General features: G+C 36.8%; 1 protein-coding gene across 1 annotated transcript in view; it reads left to right on the forward strand.

Moving 5' to 3' along the window:
- IARS (isoleucyl-tRNA synthetase) overlaps positions 1–22,650 on the forward strand; it is a 113,340-nt gene that overhangs the window by 37,794 nt on the left and 52,896 nt on the right. The window contains exons 13-16 of the mRNA XM_009287042.2: positions 2,531–2,629; positions 14,150–14,276; positions 19,144–19,217; positions 19,562–19,756. Of these exons, the coding sequence (XP_009285317.1) occupies positions 2,531–2,629; positions 14,150–14,276; positions 19,144–19,217; positions 19,562–19,756 (495 nt within the window). The remainder of the gene's footprint in view (positions 1–2,530; positions 2,630–14,149; positions 14,277–19,143; positions 19,218–19,561; positions 19,757–22,650) is intronic.

The raw sequence follows: 22,650 nt of genomic DNA on the forward strand, positions 1-22,650 counted from the left end.
GAACAGGCAGTTTGCTCAGGTGCTTTGATTCCTCTGATACAATTCTAAAGGATGTGTTTATAAGGGGAGCAAAACATCATTCAGCTGAGACAGAGGGGAATGCTTAGGCAGGAATTTTGTAAGCATCAGTCTCTGATTTAGGTCTGTCTGGGTGTTTTTTCCCTTGTCTTGTATTGATGGAAAACACAACCCAGTAATGGGTATTTCTCATTTGATTCTACGGCAAATAAATGAATCTGGTTTCCTCAACCCTCTCACCGGTCATGAGGGGCAGAAATGTGTAAGATGTTACTGATTGGGCAGATTTTCAGTATGTTGTTCTGTTTTTGTCTCCTGCCAAGACACTACTTGGCAGTACAGCTAGAAGAAAGAAGATACTCAGGGAAACTGTGCCATCTGCCATTTCTTACTACCTTCATGTAGGTGGAAACAGTGCTCTGTGGGTGCTTTGGAATGGTTATCAAGTATTATAAAGTTACAGTGTTAGGTTGAAAGCCTGGGAAATGATCACGGCTTCATCTGCTTGTCTCTTTTTCGTAGATCCTTTGTGTCTGAAGCTACTTTTGCACTAAAGCTTATCTTTCATCAGCCCCATCTGTCAGCTGCTTACTCCTGATAGAGGTTGGGTACCAGTTTATTGTCTCAGCATTCTTTTTGCAATATGTTAAGACCATGTGGAAAACTGTTATTGTCAGGTTTTATTATTCTTGTTTCCAGTAACGCAAGATCTATGATGGCAATCCATCATTCTTCAGCACATCTGAAACAAGACGCTCATTGAAACTAAAATACTTCTGGAGGACCTTCTAGCTTGCAGAATACTTTCTTTTTTACTGTGATCTTGCTGCTGTGTGAGGAGTTAACTGAACTGTTCCCTTTTTTAGGTGTTAGGACTTAAATTTGAGCAGCAGAAATTCCTAGCTTAGCACATTTGCATTAAATAGCTGGAACACTACTACATTATTGCTTTCAGCTCTTATCATTTCCTGTAGGGTTATAGATACTTTAACTCTTAAAAAATACAGATTGAAATATATTGCTTATAGTTAAAAGGAAACACCTTCCGTAATATAGTATTAAGAGAAGTGAAGTGTTGTTTATTATTGGGATTTATGCAATGTGAGGGCGGTTTTTCAGGTTTGAATAACCTTTCCTGTGGGTTTTCTCTTCTTTTGTTGGTCATGCGGGTGTACCTTTAGGAAGTGCTTCCACAGTAGCAATTTTAATTTACATCATTATCTCCAATAGTTTGTACATTTCAAACGAATCCTTGCTATAGATATAAGTAAAATGAATTAAACTTTTAAGATGGGTTGTTTACAGTAGTGACTGCATGTAGGAGATAATGGTAGTTTCTCAGGGTCTTTGCTTGCGAATTATTGTTGAGCAAGTGTATTTCCAAGTTCTGAGGCAAAGTGACTTAAACAAAAGTGATATTTTAAGAAACATTTTGTGGGGTGGATTGATAGTAAGGGAGAATGAGCTACTTCTCCCAGTGTTGTTGAAGCTGCTCTGTATCCATAGACAGATTCCATCCCCCAGAGCTCAGTGTCCCTTTTCAAGTTGCAATAATGGGATGGATGTGAAGGATTAGAAATGTCTGAACTCTCCTATAATGACTTGTACCCACTATTTGATTACTGGATCCTTTAGAAGGATGCATGCTACTTGAACAATCTCTTAAGACCTTAAGCAGTTGTATTACGGAACTGGCAAATAAGAGACCAGGTTGAGACACAATGTGGTCGGATGCTTAGAGATACTAATTTTACTAGGTAATTTAGAGAACTTATCAGTCTGTACACTCTGCCCTATAGTGTTTTCATTTCTAAGCAATCCCAAGTTCTGAATCTGCTCCCACCATATATGGATTTCGTATGACTTTCTTTGAATGTTGAAGTAAGGAATATATTAAGATGTCTTTATAACTTCTGACTTTTATATGTTTATCTGGATCTCTTTCTTTCCTTTTCCTCCTGGAATGGGACATTATTCTAGTTAATCCTGGGTACTGTTACTTTATCTTTATGATTTATTATTATTATTATTTTAAATACAGATAGTAAAAACATAGCATAATGTTTTCTGGCTTTTCAGATTGACGTACACATAGAAAAGATACAGAATGAGCTGAAGTGGAAGACTTAAATATGACTCAATGCTTACTGAAGTTCATATTATTGTATTATGTAGGAACATAAATTTCAAATTCAAGTATTGTTTGAATGTTCTCATGATTTCTTTTGCTATACAAATTACTTGAATTGCTGGGTTTGAAGGCTTTTTAAACTTTTTTTTTTAGGATTTGATTTTAAAATAGTAGCTCGCATAAGTGTAACAGTTTGTGTAATTTAAAAACCAAAACCCAACCTTTGTAACTGATAATATTTCAGGAACGACAATGAATTCAGTCTGTGGAAAGGGGACTGTCATGTACAAAAATACATTTTAAAGAGTATTTTATAAATAGTGTAGCACTGAAAACGTTTTTGTTTGTTTTGCTCCCTTCCCCATCACCTTCCCTCTACAGGTCAGATACTCCATTGATATACAAAGCTGTGCCAAGCTGGTTTGTAAGAGTGGAGCACATGGTGGAGAAGCTACTGGAGAATAATGCCCAATGCTACTGGTAATGTCTCCTGCATATATGTGTATAAATACATTTTATTTTTTTTTCCCTTTGCCAGGGGTTGGGTGTGTAGAGGGGTGTGTGTGTGCGTGCCGGAACTTTACAAAGCTCTATTTCACTGTTAGTGTGCTAACTTAACTTCGTATTTCCATTCTGTCTTTCTGAACCAATGTTACTGGAATGGGGCTGGTAACCACTTTTAAACAGTGTTTTATCTCAGGTTTGACACATGTGCCTCAAACCGGTAGAGCAATGGGATAGTCTGCCTGGTATAAACAGATACAACCTGCTTAATTGCATATCAGGCCAGTGCTTGAACGTGTTTGTGCACTATTCCTTTCTTGTGTCAAGAAGGCATTCTTTGCTTGTGTAAAATCCCAATGAGAAATTTATTTTAGGGTGTAAGTAAGGTTGAATACATATTAATAATTTACAGTGAAAATACATTACAGGATCATTAAAAAGTATCCTCGAATCATGTTCTACAATCCTAAGAAATTCAGCATGAGAGAAACTGCAAAGGAAAATAAACCTGCGGAAGCATGGAAGTACACAGTTAAGCCTCCCAAAAGGGTCCACTAGAGAGAAGAATTTAGGCAGCTAAACTCTGGGTATTAATTGTTCCAAATTAAACTGATTTTTAGGTAAGTTTTTTTTCTTTTCATCTAGTTATTACAGATAAGGTTGATACTTTATCATAGGTGTGTTTAAAGAGAAAAAAAAAACAACTAACAAACCAACACCCCCTCCCCAAAACCCACCTTCCCCTCACAACACCCACAAAAAGCCCAACCCAACTGCCCTAGCTTATGTAATAGTTATAAGTATCAGAGGTTTAAATCAGAATTTTCTACTAGTGGCAAAAATTAAATCTTTATATGTATATAGGGAATGTGAAAAATATTTGTGTGAAATTTATGTAGAAAACAACAGATAAGTTTTAGATAATTTAAATGCACTATAAATTAGCAGGAAGAGGGAACTATTGGCGATGGCAGCCATTTTGAGAGTCAATTTTGGGTTTATGGTGTGTTAGTAACAAAAGGACCCTATCTTCTCCACCTTCATAACCTTTATTTTTATTTCTCCTCCTTTCATAAGTAACTTGTGCCTAGGAAGTTGAGACCAGGTGGGGAAAATATGGAGGTTACAGCCTTATTCAGTTGTACTGTATATCATTTCAGTTGTTGTTCAGTCTTTTCATACGAGGACTGTAGGAGAGTTGGGATTCCACGCCTGTGTGCCTCTGCTCAGCAACTGAAGTGGTGTTAAAGAAGGTGACTCAACTTTCAGTGAACAATTACAGCTTATGCTGCGTTTTATCATGGACAGTAGTTAGCAATTAAATTCTCCATGAGCAGCTTTTGCATAACTGCTTACGTGGTACAAGCACTGTAAATATTGAAATATGTGGGAAAAGTTAGTGATCCATGATAGAGACTGTCCAAAAATGCTGCAGCGTTGGCTTGCTAATAAGCACATGCCCAGTCTGGATATGTAAGAAGATTTTATAGATTAGTAAGTGTTGCTTTCTGTTTTCCATAACAGAACATACTGTGATCCTTCTTTGGGGGAAAAATAAGCTGGAGAGGGGGTGAAAGTGTTTGTTCTTAGCTTTAATTAGCTTTCTCAAGATGCTTTTACTGTTTTGATGACTGACAGTAGACCTGCGTACTTAATTTTCACATGAACATAAGAAAAATGTGCTGATCCTTCCACTTAAGGAAGTGTTTGAATGGTTGAGATAGTTTTGCTTTTCCAGAAGGAAAGCTTTAAGAAGAAACTGATAAGTGACCTCCACTCATCCAGAAGACATTAATAAGAATTAGTAAACAGTTTGAACCCTATCTCATCTACATATTTGGGTTTTAAGTGGTGCTTTCTCTAAGCGTTGAGTAGTGGGAATACAAGTGGAACCAAATGTGAGAGCTGCCATTGCAAAGGTTGTGTGGGAAGACCAGGCAATTGTATTAATTGGCAATATTCAACATGCTTGGAATTAAAGTAACCGTTTGTCCTTTAGGCAATGCTTGAGTCTCAACATAATCCTGTAATTGACCATAAAACTGATTCTTCAAGATTCCTCTCAAAACAGTATGGTCTTAGAGATTTTGAGAATCTCTTTGTACAGAAGATGGCCGCAAGTAGAGCTGTATTATCACTAAATGATTAATAAAATAATATTCATATATATTTCCAGTATGTGATTTCATAATTTCTAGTTTGGATACTCAATGGCTTTTGTTACATAAAGATGGCTTTTAAAATCTAGCTTTTTAAAAGAAAAAGGCATTACTTTTAAGGTTTTCTTCCTATGTTCTTCACTGATGTCAGTTTTGTTTGGGATGTAACTTCTTAAGTTGGTGTTGAGAATGCTAGCATTCTTCAATATTCATATTTAAATTTTGGGAACTCCCTCCTTCCCAAAACCTACTTTTTTTGCTTTTGAAGAGACTTGATCTCTGAAAGTGTCATAGGAATAATACCTAGCTTTTTAAAAATTTATTTTTGGACTCTCTGGGGCTTCAGCATGTCCTGAAAATGAGAAAATTGGGAATAAATGCTTTTCAGACTATATTAACCTTTGCAAAATGAGTTTGACTGCATTGCTTTTTTTATTCCTATAAATGACTGATAGGTATATTGTCCCTTAAGAATAGCTGCACTCTTTATAGATATCCTTTTTGATGAAATAGATTAAACATAGTTGGACAAACTTTGCAACCTGATTGCATTTCTAATTAGTTTTTTAATGAATTAGCCTACTGATAAAGCCATAGTTATTCAAAATTTAAAGCCAGCCAAAATTTAAAACCGTGTCTTCATTTTTCAAAAGGAACTTAACTATAGCTTTCAAGAATGATTACATGAGTAATGTGCCAGCATTTTTGTAAAATCAGAAACCAAAAAACCCTCTCTTCTTTCTCCCAACCTTATTCTGATCAGAGTGGGAAGTAATTTGTACTGGATGTTGCTGAAAATGCGGAATTGGAACAGTGTTTAAGAGACTCTGTTTCAGTCTTTAATCCAAGGTCTGTTACTGAATGTTCTCTTTACCACACAATTGGCAGAAGAGATTATTTAAAAAAAAAATTTAAATTAAAAAAAAAAAGGTATTCATATTCAGATAACCTACTACTGTGGTACTTGAGATAAAGAGGGGCAAAGTTGTCTGCTGTACCATTCAGGGCTGACAGACCTTGGTTTCCTCTTACCTTGATAAGGAAAGTTAGGTGCAGCACCAAAGCTCGTCTAAGTGATCTGGATTTCAGCATTAATTGTTTGTTGTAACTATTGTCTTATAGAATGATTTGTTGAAGGAGCGTTTCCTACGTAACCACAGACTAGCAACTAAACAATGCCACCTTAGGTTCCGTTGTATAATATAGGACTAATTCCTGTCATCACAGAGTTCAAAGTTGGCGTAAACTACAAATTTATAAGTTATTTTAAAGAGTAAATTGGTGCAATTTATACTTACGTTTCTAAACTGTTGTAGCTCACAGTTCTGGCAGTGTATGTAATATTTTCATACTTGCAGGTCGACAGAAAAGGTTCTGTAGACTGTGTAGTTTGTGTTTAAATACCAGGTTTGAACTCTTTTTTTTTTTTTTAATTTATTTTTATTTTTTAAAAACCTCCCTCACTTAAAGTTCTACTTCAGTAACTCCTGAAAGATTTACCTCTAACTGTTGACGAGTTTCTAGTGTTAGAGACTATTGCGCAGTTCTGACATTGCTTAATGTAAGATGTACAGCACTTGGTATAGTTGAAAAATAAGCATCAGCGGAAGGAAAGCAGTCATGGAAGACAGTAAGGGACTTCAAAGAGGCCTTTTGTTCTTGCATCTTCTTGGCATTGACAAAGTCAAGCATTGTAATAAAGAGCTTGTTGTATAGATAGGTCCTTAGTTGAAGGTATCCTTTTTTTGACTTTCATCACTTAAACCATTAGTTCTTATTGAAAATACCTCACAGAACACATCCGATAGGCCTTTTTGCTAGAAGTGAATTTCCTGGTTTACAAAGTGTGAATTTTGCACACATTTCCTGCTGTTCCTGTATGAGCACTCTAAAACCAAAGTGTTTTCACATGCGTCAGTCAAACACATTAATCTTTTGAGAAGCTTTTGATCTTGGTCTTTCTAATCTTTGACCAGCGCTGCCTTTGAACAGCAAACTGTCTCCCACCTTTTGAAAGGTGTGATTTGATCACAAATTATGCTTACTCTGTATCATAAGCCCTAAGGCTGGTAGGGTGTGCAGAAGATAGGTTGTAGAGCCCATCTGCAATAGAAAGCTAATGTTTGTTCTGCTGAACTTGTAACTTTTGTGCAGATGAGAAATTGGAGTCTGTAGCAGGGGCAACAGAATTTTAAGTCATAACAGAATTGTAGCATAATGGAGGAAAATCAGTTTCTGAGTCCCTTGTTTTCCTCCTTTTTCTTTTTTTTAGGATGTCTCATAGGACATTTTCTTTCCTAGTTTGTTAGCATTAATAAATACATTTTTATCTGAACAGTTTTGAATGCATCTTGTGTGTGTGATTCCCCTCTCTCCGCCCCCTTTTTTTCCCTATAATATGACCATGCTATTGTAACTCTTGTTTTTGAATAATCAATCACACTTTTCTTACTTGGGAAACGTGAATACAAATTAGGTCTTCTCTCTAGTAGCGATGGTGAAGTGTATAGTAATGTGCAGCCACTAGATGGCAACACTTCCCGAGGAAAAATTCAAACTAGTGTCATTGCCTACAGTAGGAGGTGAAAAAAAAATTGCTGCAGGGTTAGCCTTGTGTTTGTCTAATTTAGAGCAGTGTAAGTCAGAAGATTTTATTACTGGCTGTTATCAGACATAGTAGAGGATTAGACATGAATTTTGAGTTTCCAGTTGATTTTGATGGCTTGTGTTCTGCTGTGTCCTAATTTTGCTGTTTCCTCTCAAAGCCTCTTGAGCAGAGATTGCCAGTTATGTGATGAATACAGCAGGTATCTTTTCAGTCCCAGTGAATGGTCATCAAAAGCTTGTTGTTTGGTTCAAGTAATACCTTACTAAATAAAGATTCCAAATGTCAGTTCACTAAGCAATTATGGTGCCATGTTCTCAGGCAGCTGATAAATCTATCTGCGTTTGCAGTATGTTGAATGTCTGCCACCTTTATAGGATTGCAAACACATTTATATATAGAAATTGAAATGAATCCTAAGTGGTAATGCTGTTTAAAAGTACTTTGTAACTATAAATGTTAGACTATTCCAAAGGAAACTATGCAGAAAGAAGAAAAGTGAAAGCTTCTTTTCTCACTGGTTTCAGGATGCAGGGATTTTTGCCGTTATTGGCAAGATTAAAAATTTTAATAGCAATTAGCATGGTGTCTGGGTCATACGAATAAAATATATCGGGATTTTTTTATTATGAGAGTATCACAAAATTGGAGGTTACGGCTTCACTTAATCTTGACTTGTCAAGCAGCTGTACACAGCTGACAGCGGGGTTATGATGCAGTCTGCAGCAGCATTGCAGTCTCATGCTAAAGTGTTTGTTGCTATGGGAACCAGGATAAAAGAGTGAAGAAAAACATCGCTGTATCAAAATGATTGAAAGCACTATTCATTTAGCAAATGTAAGCTGCATATAAGCAGAAAATTCTCTTGCAGTGGTGGAGGCAACCCGAACTCATGTGGGGTATGTGGTTGTGCACCATTCTAATAAGTTTTCATGAATTGTGGAGGAGAAAGAGTCTGCTGCAGTGGAAATTCTGCGTGCTTTGCAAACAGCTGACCTTTCCTCTCTCTTCCCCTTTCCTCCCTCCTGCCTCCCCTGGTGTTTAATTAGGTCCATGATATAGATTGGCGCTAATTAAAGTGTCAAAAGGGCATGAGTAGTTGCTTATTTTTATCTCCTTGAATTAAAAACCATTAAAAATCAATTTGAGGGCATGTTGAAGGAGGCTTGTTATTAGAGTAAATTAACATAATGGAATTTAAGACTTTGTCTTCTGAAGATTGGTTAATGTCTAAAAAGAAAAGCAAATTCTACACCTGAACCAAAAAAACAGCTGTTATGCTATGAATCTAAATAATCCGTACATATTTAATTAAATGACGTAGGGTAACTACTTAATCAGCTTTGTTCTTGCTGTTACAACTCAGCTATTTTCTGGAAGAATAACTTCCTCCTTTCCAGACAGATAAGTGATTCCTGATTTCAGGTGTCACTTAAAAAGTTACCAGGTCACCAGATGACAGGATAGATCTGGGCCATCTTCTCAGAACCAAACATATCAGATGTTGGGTGCTAATCTGGTGTTAGATTTCCTAATTCACACTATTTAAGGTAGTGTTTTGTTTATCAATTCTATAGTCTAACTCTATGGGGCTGTTTTTCAAATAATTCATAAGCTAAGAGCTTCCTTCAGTTAGTAATTTTGAAGTAAATCTTATCCAATACATGCAGTTGCTGTGGTTTTTCAAAGAATGTAATTAATAAAATTAGCTGATGAGAAGAATGATGAAGAGTGAGAAAGGATTAGTATATCTTTATGTAACATCTTAAATAGCTTTTAATGGTAAATTGATGATAAAACATATGAGGCTTCTGCTGTGGCAATATTTGACAGCTGTTTATTTCAGCAGTGATATCTGTGTTTACAGAAAAGAGGGACAGTACTGCTTTGAGACAGAGTTCCTGTGTCCTGTGACTAGGGCAAGGTGAGCCAAATCACGGAGTCATGCAGAGCACATCTGAGCTTCGAAATGGAATAATAAGTTGAATTCAGTATTTGTAATTGTGTTATGAGCATGAGAGAGATACTTCAAAATACATGTACAGAAAAGGAACAGATGTCTTAATCCAGGAGGAAGCTTATTAAAAGGATTATGTAATGATTTAGATTTTTTACATCCTGCACATTTCTCTTCTGGAGACAAGAGTCAGAAAGCAAATATACTAATTTTAATTGATGCTGTTCCTCAGGTATTAATTGGTGGTGAAGTCACTGGATCGGCAGCGATGGTAACCTACTGTTAGCGCACCCATTCATGCTCTGGGATTGAAGATGGTCCGTAATTTGCTATTTTCAAATCCATGCCCACTTTGCTTGTGTGACTTGGGTGCTGGGTAGTACGTAGACTTTGAAGGCAAAGAAAATGGTTTCTGTTCTGATAAGCTAATAAATGTTGTTAAAGGACTGGAGTTTCCTTTGCTCTTCAGGGTGTGGTTTTTTTTTTGCTTGTCAAATGGAGTTTTTATTTTAGACACTAAGAAAATGAGTAGCTACCAAGAAAGGATGTGGGAGTTCACTGTGCAGAGGACTTAGCAATGCATGAATTTAGCAAAACCCTAAATCTGCTTCAAAAACAGGAACAGTCAAAAATGGACATACAAATTTGGAGCAGATTAATAATTTTCATAATTTCTAACTTGTTAAGGTAGGGTTTTGATGTTGGGAGAGTAAGATAGAAATTAGCATCCAAACAGGTTGAAACTGATGTACTTCCATTCAAAATCCTTCTAATTTATGAGTTGACAAATCAATATTTATTCCTTTGTGTTGCGGAGTTCAGTTCCCTGAACTTTTCAACTGCTGAAATGTCTGCACTATCCTGGGTGCCAAGAAAGTAGAAATAGCTATTATTCCACACTATTCTACAGGCATGAATCGAGAGCTTCACGACCTGCTGAGACAGCAGTCTCCTTAACCTTGCTAAATGTTTGAGAAAGAAGTAGGAAATCCTATCTGTGTCATTTTGCAGAGAAATTTGAAGGTCAAAACCAACACAAATTGTAGACCAGTTGCGAAATAAAAACCCCTGTTTCTAACAGCACAGTTTCAGGAGCTGCAGCAGGTTTGCATTAGGAGAGAAGTTGCTTTGATTTCAGTTGCAAACTCGGGGGAACTGTTTGATGCTGGAGCTTGACCTTTTCTGAGATCTGAATCTATTCAGTGCCATTAGCAGTGGGTTACTCTAAACAGGCTGTAGCACTAGTCACCTTGCTTGTCATACCCAGCTGTAAATTCAGTGGAGTCACAAGCATAAAACTGAAATTTGTGCTTTCAAGCTGAAGGGGGTTTGTGACAGATACCTGGTTAAACATGAAAACCATGCACGTGAGCATATGGGAAAGGGCTTTTTTTCATATATCTGTGTTGTAAAATAGGATTATTTATGTGGGTGGCCTTGCTTTTTGTTTTTGTCTTTTTATTCTTTTTAAAGCTTCTAAATATCCATCCCCTGAGGACAGTTTTGATGCACGGGTCAGTGGCCAGTTGTGCAGCCGTTAACTTTCAGGGGACTGTTTCAGCTTTTGGGTTTAGGTAAGCGGTGTTTAACACACCCCAAAATTTCCTGAAAGCTAAGGACCAGCGTCGGTAGTGATTCACAGTTTTATCGTCGTCATATCAAAGTCACAATTCTGTTTGCAATGTACTTGGGAATACAGATGGAAAAATTAACTGGGAATTATGAGGAAGACTGTGGGCTGATACATTAAACAGTATAGTGTAGTCTCAGGGTGAGGCCAAGTTTCTTCAGTTACTGCACGGGAGAAAAGGGAGCAGAATTCACCAGAGGGCGGCATTCCTCAGGCTGCCCTTAGTCTCCTTAGTTGAGTAAAACAAACAATCTTTCTGCAAATTTAAAAAATCATTGTTTTGTGTAAATGGAAGAGTAAAAAATGCTTCCTTAACTAATAATATATACCTGTGGCAGGATGTTATATTTATTAAAATTTAACGAGAGAAATATACCAAGAAAATATCTAAGAGAAGAGGATCAAAAAGAAATGGAAAAAAACCCTATAGAAACACTAACCTGGAGTTGGTGTAACATAATGATCAGGTGTTAGTAACAACGTTGTTGAGAATACACTGTTCTGTCTTCCCAGCCTAGTGAAATATTTAAATAGAAGGTGCCTCTGTTTTCTTGGTTTTCTGGTTGTTTTTTTTTTTTCTCTTATGACATGTAGGTAAGTCAGAAGTGTCAGACTGAGCTATCTGTAGCTAAATCTAGTGAGACTAAATTAAATGAAAGGAACAGGCTGTAGTCTTGAAGACCTGCAGGACTGGCAAGGCTGTTCTCTGCTGCGGATACCTCCTCTAGCTTGTTCCCAGTTGGAGGCTGTATCTGCTGTTTGGTATCTGGGTAGCATGTATGGGCAGCATCTGTGTGGTGATAAGAACCAGTTGTTTTAAGTAACGCTTTCTTTGAGTGATGGGCTCAAAATGTGTTTGAGATACAGGCTCTTATTATTTTATTTGGGGGCTGTGTCAGTGTTATTTCTGTATTGTACCTCTAAAGTGCCACAAATCATTGTTGCAAATGTGGTTCATAGTAGATGAAGTGGTTTGTGTTTTATGTTCCACTGAAAACTGGCAGCAGGGTCAGACAATTTTACCAGAGAGGTAAATTATATGCTTTCATAGCTCAGAGAGAGAGAGAGAGAGATCACACCACATACATTTTTGTGGTTAATGTCCACTTTGGGGATAAAATTAATTTTTCATGCATGTTTTGAGGAGGCAGAGTTGAAACTCTTAGCATTTTAATGTCATTGGGGGACTGTTTCAGCCTCTAGCTATGTTAAATTGGACTAATAATTTCAGCTAATCAGTGTCTAACAACTTCTGAAAAATGGAAACTAGTTTAGGTGTGATGTAAAGAGAAGTTTTCCACATTAGTGGAATGTTGGGCAAATGCTAATGATCTTCATACAGTTTCCACTTGTGTTTGGCGAGAGGGTCTCTTAAGGTCACCACAAAAAGTTAATAGTAATGAGTCCCACTCTAAAACAAATTGCGAAAGCCTGTATACATGTATAAATTTCAAAGCAGGCATATGGATGTCATGTGAAACATCAGTCACTGGGTTTGTTTAAATTTTTTTTATATTACATTTTTGTTTATGAAATGTTACAGAAGATAACTTTGCAGCCGAAAGTAAATCTAGAAATGACTAGTGAATCTGTGGAATTTCAGGCTGATAATTAGTGAGTCTTTTAACGGTAGTTTTTATCCACCTCAGACAACATTGGCATCAAGAAGTCTGCAGATCTCCACATGGCATCGTCATGGGTAAAACTTTTAAAAGACAGTAGCTTTCATTTTCATCAGTAGATTTTTGAGGGATGCTCACACTTATTTCATAGCTCTCCCGCTGCTGGGCCAAATCCTACCTGAGTGCGTCATGTGAATCCGTTCTTTTAATTTTTCCTCTAAAGGATTCTCTTCACTTTTATTACTCTTGGGGCTGATCTGTGATTAAAAATCATTCTTCCTCTTCAAAAAAAAAAAAAAAATTGATAGAGGACCAAGAGCTTCAAAAAGAAAAGGTGGAAGAGACCATGTGTTTTCTGTAGTTTGGCTGCTCCTTTCTTTAGAAATTCTGGGTCTCTAAATCCAGCTCATACCTTGGGAAGGGACCTTCTAGTTACATTGGAAAAACAAACCCAGAAAAACTTGCTGTGGCTTGCATAATAACTCAATTCTAGAGTTATTTGTATTATTGTTTAGCTGTTCATTCACAGCTTCTGTGCATCTGTGACACTGTCTTATTCTTCCTGTGAGTTTCATTTGAGGTTGGTCTTTTTAAATGCGCTTTTAGGCATGAAGGGGGTATACTGTTGGCCTCAAAACCCATTGCTTTTCCTTATCTGCTATATAATCATTGTATAACTAGTTAAATATTTGTTTATATCATAAGAGAAAACAATTTGTTCCTAATCAAACCATGAGGCCATTTAGCATGTCTCAGAAACTTGATAGGTATCGGATTCTGATGTTAACCTTTTGGCTCCAAGACACTTTCATATAATGAAAATTTGTCTTTAACATCCCTCAGAACCCATCAGTGCTCAAAATGAGGTTTTTAGCCAGCATTGGTATGTTTTTGTGTTTGGCGGGGGTGGTGGCTTTGTTTTTTAATTAGAGAATTAAAAGTAGAGATGACAAATAGCGTGAAAAGGCTTTTTGGTAGGATATATCAACCTGGGATTTCTTTATTCTCCAAGCCTAAAGGTAATGTGCAGATACCTGGATGCTCATGCATAATGCAAGGTGCCTTTTGATGCTATTACTCCAGGCTTTTGAAACTTTGTAATTTCATTCAGCACCAAAATCAGTAACTGGTATTTTTTTCTGTATATAAAATAAAGCACCCTTAAGCATAATCCTCCAATGTTGGACTATCCTGAGGAGTTTTGGACATTGTTTCATCCTTAATGAATCTATTGTATGGTGCACATATTTTTACTAAGTTATTGTAGAGTAAAATAAACATGCTATTTTCACTTCTGTAGCTTAGCTGAAGATCAAAGAAAGGCGGAAGAAATGGTGTTATGTCTTTGGCAGCAAGTCTGTAGGCCTTGCAATAGCCGGTGCCGTAACATGAATGTGCTCCAATTCATGCAATGTGCTGAAATTAACTTGTTTTGTGGATGAAATAAAATATAACCATTCTTACGAGCTTTCTTTTAAGTGGAATGCAGTGATAACAGAAGACTTCTCTTATTTCCGGAACAGGGTTCCAGATTTTGTGAGGGAGAAGCGTTTTGGGAACTGGCTTAAAGACGCACGAGATTGGGCTATATCTAGAAACCGGTACTGGGGAACACCCATCCCTTTGTGGGTCAGTGATGATTTTGAAGAGGTGAGTAAGAGAGGTTTCCAGTTGACAGAAAACCCTATCTGTATATATTGTTTGCTTATTTTGATAGACTGTTATATCTTTGGCTGCTGCAGTCTTAAGTTCTAGTAATATGTCTTAACAGTATATGTATATCTCTAATAGGTGATAGATATATGCATATGTATGCATGCATTTGTGTGCCCGTACATGTTTTCTTTGCTTTTGCTTGAAAACTGCAAGCAATTTTTCTTGGTTTTTATATTAGAATTAATCTTATCTTTCCTGGAAGAATTTGCAGTGATGGTAAATCTAATGGAAATAACAAATGCAGTGAGAAAATGGCAAGGAAGAGATTTTTTTTTTTTTTGCTCAGTCCTTTCAGTCTGTTTTTGAAATTCTGATGCTCGGTTACTTCAAGCCAAATGAATTGCTGAAAGTGTAAAAGCAAGCCCACCATAGTAGAACAGTGAAAATATATATTTGTAGTGCTACAAATGTGAATGTAACAGACTGTAAAAATGTGAATCTAGTGGAATGATGAACGTGTTTAATGGGAATGCTAGAAATGAGTTTTTTGAAGCTGTAAGGTACCCTGCAGTTGGTAGCATAATGATGCTTTACGAAGTTTGGAAGACTGCTGTTTTCTAAGTGTCAAAACACAAAGTTTTTAAAACTGTTTCTGAAGAGAATTTTTTTTTTTGTGTGGGTTAGTTCCATTAGACACGTATAGTAAGTCCTTCCTCATGCTGGAAATAGGAAATGCTAATCAATGTCAGGATGTCCATGGAAGGCAGGTACTGATGGCAGCATCCCAAGCCTTTGCTTCTATCTCCCTTGATTTGAAAAAGTTTTAGTTTTCATTTTAGACGTGGAAGACCTCAAATAGGAAAACGTATGCCAGAAAAGAATTTTGTTGTCTTAAACTGCACTATTGCTTAGATGTGCACCATAAAGCATATTTTATTTCCTCTTTGTTGGAAATCTGGCTGATAGGCAGGGAGATATTGGGGGTGGGAGGGAGTTACTCCTTGCAATTACGGTTTAAGTATCTAAGAAAGCCTTGGCATTTGAATTCTATTTATCCTATGAGTGTGTCTGTAAATTACTGGTAAACCAAGTGCTCTGTCTCTCATATAATAGTTAACTTTTAACATTTATTCATAACTTTTAGGTATAAACTGTCAGTCTTCCAACTACACTTTAAGTCCCTTGTTTGGTATAACAGGTTTTTTTAGATAGAGAAAAAGCTTTCAGGTTTGTGCTGAAGTGTTTCAAAACTTCATTCTACAGCGGAAAAAGATTGTGTAAAGGTTACATTACTCCCACTCCTTGCCTTTAATAATATTTCATTTTCTGTCCAACCTCCCAATGTCTGTATTCCTGTGTGTACAGACTTTTTTGCTTTTTTAGGTTTGATTTGTTTGTTTTTAATAACAATATGATGTCTCGCTTGGAAGATTGACCTTTCCTTTGAAATCAGCTGCAAATATTCCTCAGGGCTTGGTGTTCTGAATAATGATAGGAATACCAACAGATCTATTATTTTTATCCGTTGATGTTAAACGTTTCTGTTTACTCTAGAGTCTGAATGTCATGCTTCAGTAGTTGACTATGGCTTCTGGACCTTGCTTAATTTAAAGTTAGGGGTTTTTTTAATATTCACTCTCTTTTTATGCATGTGGGATATAGCTCAAAAACTAAATACCATTGGAACGGATGTGGAACTTAAGGCCTAAGTGACATCTGCTCTCACAGAGAAAATTTCCTGACTTCAGTTTTACTGCAGCCTAGTGCCATGTAAGATTGCAGAGCCTCCTCTTCACGTCTTGTTCTCAAAAGAACACTTTGTCGCATGCAATTATGCTGTGCATATTAAATCCTGGAGAAGTAATAACAGTTCCTTATTTAATATACAATAAGGTGAATTAATTGGTATTAAAGTGAATCTTACTACAAATCAATATCTGATTTCTCACAGTTTTGTTTTAGCTTTTATTTTAGTTTTATTTTGGCATAATTATCAGGTAGAGACGCATAATGGAAGTTAAATTTTGAAGCTTGTGTTTATTACCGCATCTTCATAGACACTTTATCATTTTAAGCTCTCAAATCTCAATGATTTCCTCAGTGGAGGAACACATCTCATTTGGGTTAGATAATAAAATTCTTTAATATAGCACCCAAGTTGATAAAGTGGACATAAGTTAATTTTATAGGACTTGTATACAAATCACAGTATTAAATATTCAGTGATGTTACAGAAATTCTCCGATTGTTTCATTGCTTGTCACTCACGTAACTGGTTACCCCTCCACTGGTTTTGGTGCACCCAGTCTTGGCGTAACAGGTTTGGAAGGAGAGAACTCTGGCTGTGCTCTCCTGAAGGGTAAGGCAACTTCTTTAGTCTGCTTCCAGTCTGCTTTGAGGCTGCATTAAGAATGCCACTTTGAGCTGACCTTAGCAGTCATTTCCTTTACTAATTACTATACAGAAGATGCTTTCTAAAGATCCCAGAATGTCTTGCTGATATACTGATACACTGCATGGACTTCTTTCTTCCTATGAACACTCCTCATTCTTTGATTGTAGGTACTTAACAGAGCTGAAATGACAAACCAATAAAAGCAAACATTTTTACTTAACAGGGACTGCAGAACTATGCCACAGGAACACTGAGGTCCACAAATGCTGCTGGATGGCTTTATTCTTCCTATTTACACAGATAATCCTGGATATAATGCTAATGTTCATTTTGTTAGAAGTCTTTAACCTTGACCTCTGATTTCACATTAGATCTCAGTGATGCTGAAACAGGGTTGAACAGCCCCCAGTCCCAGCCTATATATTTCAGTCTTTGCTGTCCGCTATTAAATGTTGGTATTGCTGGTTTTGTAGTTGATGTGGCTGAAAAATAAAATGGAGGAGGAACAAGTGACTGGTAGAGAAAGGGGCCAGGTTACTAAAGTAGGCATTGCTGTTGAAGAAATGTATCCGAAGCCGTAGCTTTGATTTGAGAGCATAAACCAGTTTGTTCCTTGCAGAAACGAGTGGGTGTGGCCTAATGAGGGATTGGATTTGATTAGCATCTACTTGCTGTATTGTTCTCTTGCCTTCGAGTATCTAATAAGCTACCTTTGGGACAGAGTAGCTCCGTCCTGCTGACTTGGACAGAGGCAGTCTTATGGCGATATCTGTGTTCCTTTGGTGCCTGTTGGATTTTTCATGTGGACTTGGGGTTACCTCTTCTCTGAATATGTTCTGCTGGGTGCAGTTCTGCAGATGCATCCAATATTCAGAATCTTACTTGAATATTGAAATGTTTGGTTCAAAAAGAAACAATTTTTAACCCAGCAGCTTTTAACCCAGAGCATAGTGTGAAAGTATGTTTAAATAGTAAGGTTAGCAAAGATGAAGTAATCAGTGTATACGAGGGTATTTTTTACCCATGCTGCTATTAAAACCTTTTCTTCGGCCAGCAGTGCTGAACTAAGCACCTGCTGCCTGCTCACTTGAGCTTGTACGATTGCTTATGGGGCCACATGGTGAATGAAGAACAGATCTGGGTTAAAAATAGTTCGTTGATAAAGGCGTATTTTTAACAGGGATCAATCCCCTGGTGTGGTTTGCTATGCAAACTGCAGACTGTTGTACTTGACTATTGTAATCATTGTAATGCTTCATTTCCTGTAGAAAAATAAGACAAATAGATAAGTAATGAAAAAGTTACATTTCAAAAGTACTTTAACAATAAAAGATGGTGATTAGTAATGCAGATCAGCAGTTGAATCAGACTAGGAAAATCATGGCTTAAAAACCAAATCAGACTGAGTTTCTATCTTCTCTGTAATTCATGACAATTTTTTTAAATTAAATACACCAAAACCTTTTGGTTAGTCATAATTTCTGTGTGTATACATATGCATATATTTAAGACTAGCTATAGGAATTGAGCACTGCTCTGACTTGCTGTATCCTAAGAGCAAGTTAGAAAGTTATCTTATGTGAAAAATGCCTAGCCTACTTTACGTTGGTACATTTAACTCCTTCCCTGTCAGATCTGTCAAAAAACAGTTTTATCCATGGCAATTCCAAATTGGACTGGATCTCCAAAATCCAGACCTGTACTGCAGCTTGTGGCTCGTGAATCCTGCCAGATGAGAGAGGGCCACAGGGCCCTGGGAGGCTTAAACTTGATTAAAACGTAAAGCAAAGAAAGCTTTGCTTTTTTTTCCTTCTCTCCTACATACAGTTTTCAGAATCATTTGGTTCATCAACATTTCATGACGTTGATGCAAGTCTGTTACTGAAACTTTTTCCTTTTTTTCTTAGATAGTGTGTTGATGCAATAAAAACAAGAGAAGTCTGTACCTTTCTTAACAACCACTTTGTTAGCTGTGACGCTTTTTTTTCACTTTAAATAAGAAGCCATTAATATGAACAGTTTAGTGTACCCGGGATGGAACACTTACACTCAATTATGAGCAATTTAGCTGCTTACCTTAGCTTCAGAAGAGGAACCTGGGATCTGAAACTCCTATCTATATAAAAGTCAGGATCATTGAATTTTCAGAGATGATTGGTTGTGGGTTGTTTGGAAAAAAAACCAACCAAACAACAAAACCCAACCTTTTTTGATATCTGACAACATGCTTGTTCTTCAAAGTCTCCAGTTATTCTGTCATGAATTGTATTAAATCGGGCAGTGGTATCTAACATCGTTTGCTGCTTTGTTAGGTTGAAGAAGGGGACAACAAAATTTTTGTTGTCTTTTCAGCTATCTTGGCTACTTCAGAAGATGCTGACTGACCTAGAAGTCTCCTGTCTAATGTTAAAAAAAATTGCTACTGTGTGCAAATAACTGACTAAATTTCTTGAGTGTCTCTTACAGGTAGTTTGTATTGGTTCAGTGGCAGAATTGGAAGAGCTGTCTGGAGTGAAAGTCACTGATCTCCATCGAGAAAGGTCGGTCACAGAGACTGTTAACTCATCATTAAAAATAGTTGAGCAGACATAAAAAATACTGGTTTTCCCAAACCCTGAGAAACAGATTTAGGGAGAATAGAAAAGTAGTAAGAGGACTTGCGATTAACATGTATAAATTTTCCTTTCTTCTGTCTTAAACACTGTTAATACAAAAAAAACTCTAAAATAGCTTTAAATTTATAAAAATTGTCAAAGGAAATGCTGACCTTTTTGAAGAATCATTAAAATAAAAATTCCTGTCATAACCTTATGCTTGCATATTAGGTAACTTTTTGTGCTAATTCTTGTTTTTGTTTGAATTTGTCAATCTTTCTTTCCTATAGTATTGATCACCTAACTATTCCTTCGCACTGTGGCAAGGGCTTACTGCACCGGGTCCCTGAAGTTTTCGATTGCTGGTTTGAGAGTGGAAGCATGCCTTATGCACAAGTCCATTATCCATTTGAAAACAAAAAAGAACTTGAAGATGCTTTCCCTGCTGACTTCATTGCTGAAGGCATTGACCAAACCCGAGGATGGTAATTTTCTGCCACTTTATTATGTGATATTATTGCCCTGTGTCTAACACCGTTACATCTGGCTGATCCTTTAATGTTGTATAGATAAGTGTATGATTTCTTTTTTTTAGTAAAATGCAAGGTATTCTAAAGCTTGGTGACAAAAATGTTGCAAAAAGACTACATGTTAGCAAGCAATATTCCCGGCTCTTGCGGAAAACGTCATTAGGTAATAGGGCAGATCTTTGTCCTGGTGAGGAAGAATCTCAGCGGCTGAATTATCATAGAACTTGAGTTATCTACTAGAAACAGAACAGCAGTTGAATCAGTTGAAATGGAAGTCAATGTTTTGAGGATTTCAAGCCAATGTATAGGCTAGTCATTTTTGCCCCCTAGATTAAATTTGAATTTTGGGTTTATATGAGTGGGGAAAAAACAAATTAAGTCAAACCTTATGTTGTTAAGATCTTATAGCTTACAAAAATCAAATTTTCTAACTATAAACTTCATTTGCTTATTTGATTCCTCTCTGGATAAATGCTTTTCAGTCATTGATGAAAATTTTTCTCTAATCTCAGATTTTCTTTGGGTAATTTCTCGTGCATGCATGCATACATACAGTTTTAGTTTTGGCATTTTTAAGTGTTGATTCTATTTTTGAAGTTGGCTGTGAAAACTGACAGGTTTTTAAGATGAATTTTTGTGTTTTCTAGATTAGTATATATGACTATGTACAAGTAGAAATCTTCCATGCAGTAACTTGCGTTATTAGAGTTAAATAAACTGATTTCCTCTGGAGCATAGTTGGCACCTCCCTTTGCCCACTCCTCTACTCCCCCAACCAACCAACCCAAACAAAGCAGTAAGAGGTGGGCTTTTGTATGTTTGCGAAGTTGAGAGCAAGGTTTATACGTCCTCACAAAGCCAGGAGGCTTGAGCAAGGAAACACTTGAGGCATGATGCTAAATAAAAATAAGTTTCATGAATATAGCGAAAGGTGTCTTTACTTTGCAGCCCCTTACTTGTGATGCAAAAAATTATCTAGGTCCTCAAAACGGAAGTAATATTTGCAAGTTTGGCAGTTAGGGAGGGACCACTTAAGTCTCACGTAGTGAAACATGGACTCCTCGTGGCATATTAAATACTTTTCAGAATATAGCTGCACCTAACCTAGTTAGTGTTACGCATAATGTTTGTAATGGGTCCTCAAAGCAGTACTTCACAGAGGTCAGAATTAGGGCAACCTGATGAACTTAGTTAAAACTGACCTCTTACATGTATAGTGATTTTTTTTTTTTTTCCTTTCTTTATTTCCCCCCCAAAAGTAGTCTTTGTTAGGCCATCTGTTTGTGTTGATCTTTGATCTTCAACTTTGTGCTCTCCACAATTGTGTATCACAGCTTACTAGTCATGGTGCTTTTCACCGTTAGTATACAACTAAGTACTGTTGAGTAGCATGAAACCCAGCAATAGAGGGACATACTGATGTCATTTGCAGGTCACTTTTGTGCTTGCTGCTCTTCAGTGTTGGATCCAGTATGTACAGTGAACCCTATGTTTCTTCATTTACTTTTTCTTTACTGTTGCATATAGCATGTGGATACAGCACTGTTAATTTGACAAATGCTAATTTAGGAAACATTAAATGTAAAATGGAATGTTATATACTATAAATTATATTTAAATAATACCTGTTTCATCTTGAAGAAAAGCGATAGGTGTTTTTTTTATCTGGGAGAAAAACTGCTTACTCTGCAGCAGCTGTGCTTTGGGGACTGGGGGAGGCTAGGACAACGTTAGAATGAAGGAGGAATGGAGAAAAACAGCTTGAAAAGTTGTAATACTAGTGATTTCGTGTATTAGTCTTTCTGCAACATTGTTCATTATGCCTACGAAAGGAGAATTAAAAACTTAGTTTTGCCTCTTTTTTTATTCTTTTTATCTGAAAAAAATTTAAAAAAAGGCACAATTTTCTAAAGAAAAGAGACAAATAAAAGAACACATGATAAAGACTTATAGAATGCATGCAAAAGACACAGTCAGAAACTGATTTTTGCCCTGCTACATTTTATAAAGATGAAAGGGCATTTATTGTAATTTAGATGCCAAAAAATGAAAACAAATTAAAGAAACTCGACAACATAATCATTCTTACACCGTGCAAAGGAGCTACTGAATTGTAAAAGTTCAACAGCATTAAAAATGGTTTGGGTTTTTTATGTGGATACAAAATTTATTCTCGGTAGTTACAATTCCAGTAAAAATACAGGAGGAATGATAAATTTTAGGTTTTGTGGTTTAGCTATTTGAGATTGGGATGTCACAGTGGATTAGTATGTGTCACACGCTTGCTGCGGTGTTTCTTTTAGTGCTATACTTCAAACCATGTGTGGGAGACATGACAGATGAAAAGATAAGTCTGATCTCATACGCATCCACTGAAGCTCTCTAGTGCCCTTAAAGAATGCATTTGTAATTTTTACATGAGTTGGCCTTTTTATAGTATGGTATTAATCTGAACTTGAGTGCAGTGCAACATCCAGATCCTCTAACTATCATGTTTCTGGTTTATAACGTTCTCTTCTTTAAATAGCAAATGTAACCTGTGGATAAGCAGCTTCTTTCCCTTTCCTTAGTAGGCTGAACTGAATCATCTCACTAATTCAGCTGAAGATTGGCCCTGGAAAAATAACAAGAGAAGTCCTATGATTGGAGTGTTGGGATGGAGGGATACAGGCTCTTTAGGAAGGACAGGCAGGGGAGACGAGGAGGGGGTGTCACCCTCTATGTCAATGACCAGCTGGAGTGCATGGAGCTCTGCCTGGGGATGGATGAGGAGCTGACCCAGAGCTTGTGGGTCAGGATTAAAGGGAAGGCAGGGACAGGTGACATTACGGTGGGGGTCTGCTACAGGC

The sequence above is a fragment of the Aptenodytes forsteri genome, unplaced genomic scaffold (genome assembly GCF_000699145.1).
Source record: "Aptenodytes forsteri isolate BGI_AS27 unplaced genomic scaffold, ASM69914v1 Scaffold105, whole genome shotgun sequence".
NCBI classification, from domain to species: Eukaryota; Metazoa; Chordata; class Aves; order Sphenisciformes; family Spheniscidae; genus Aptenodytes; species Aptenodytes forsteri.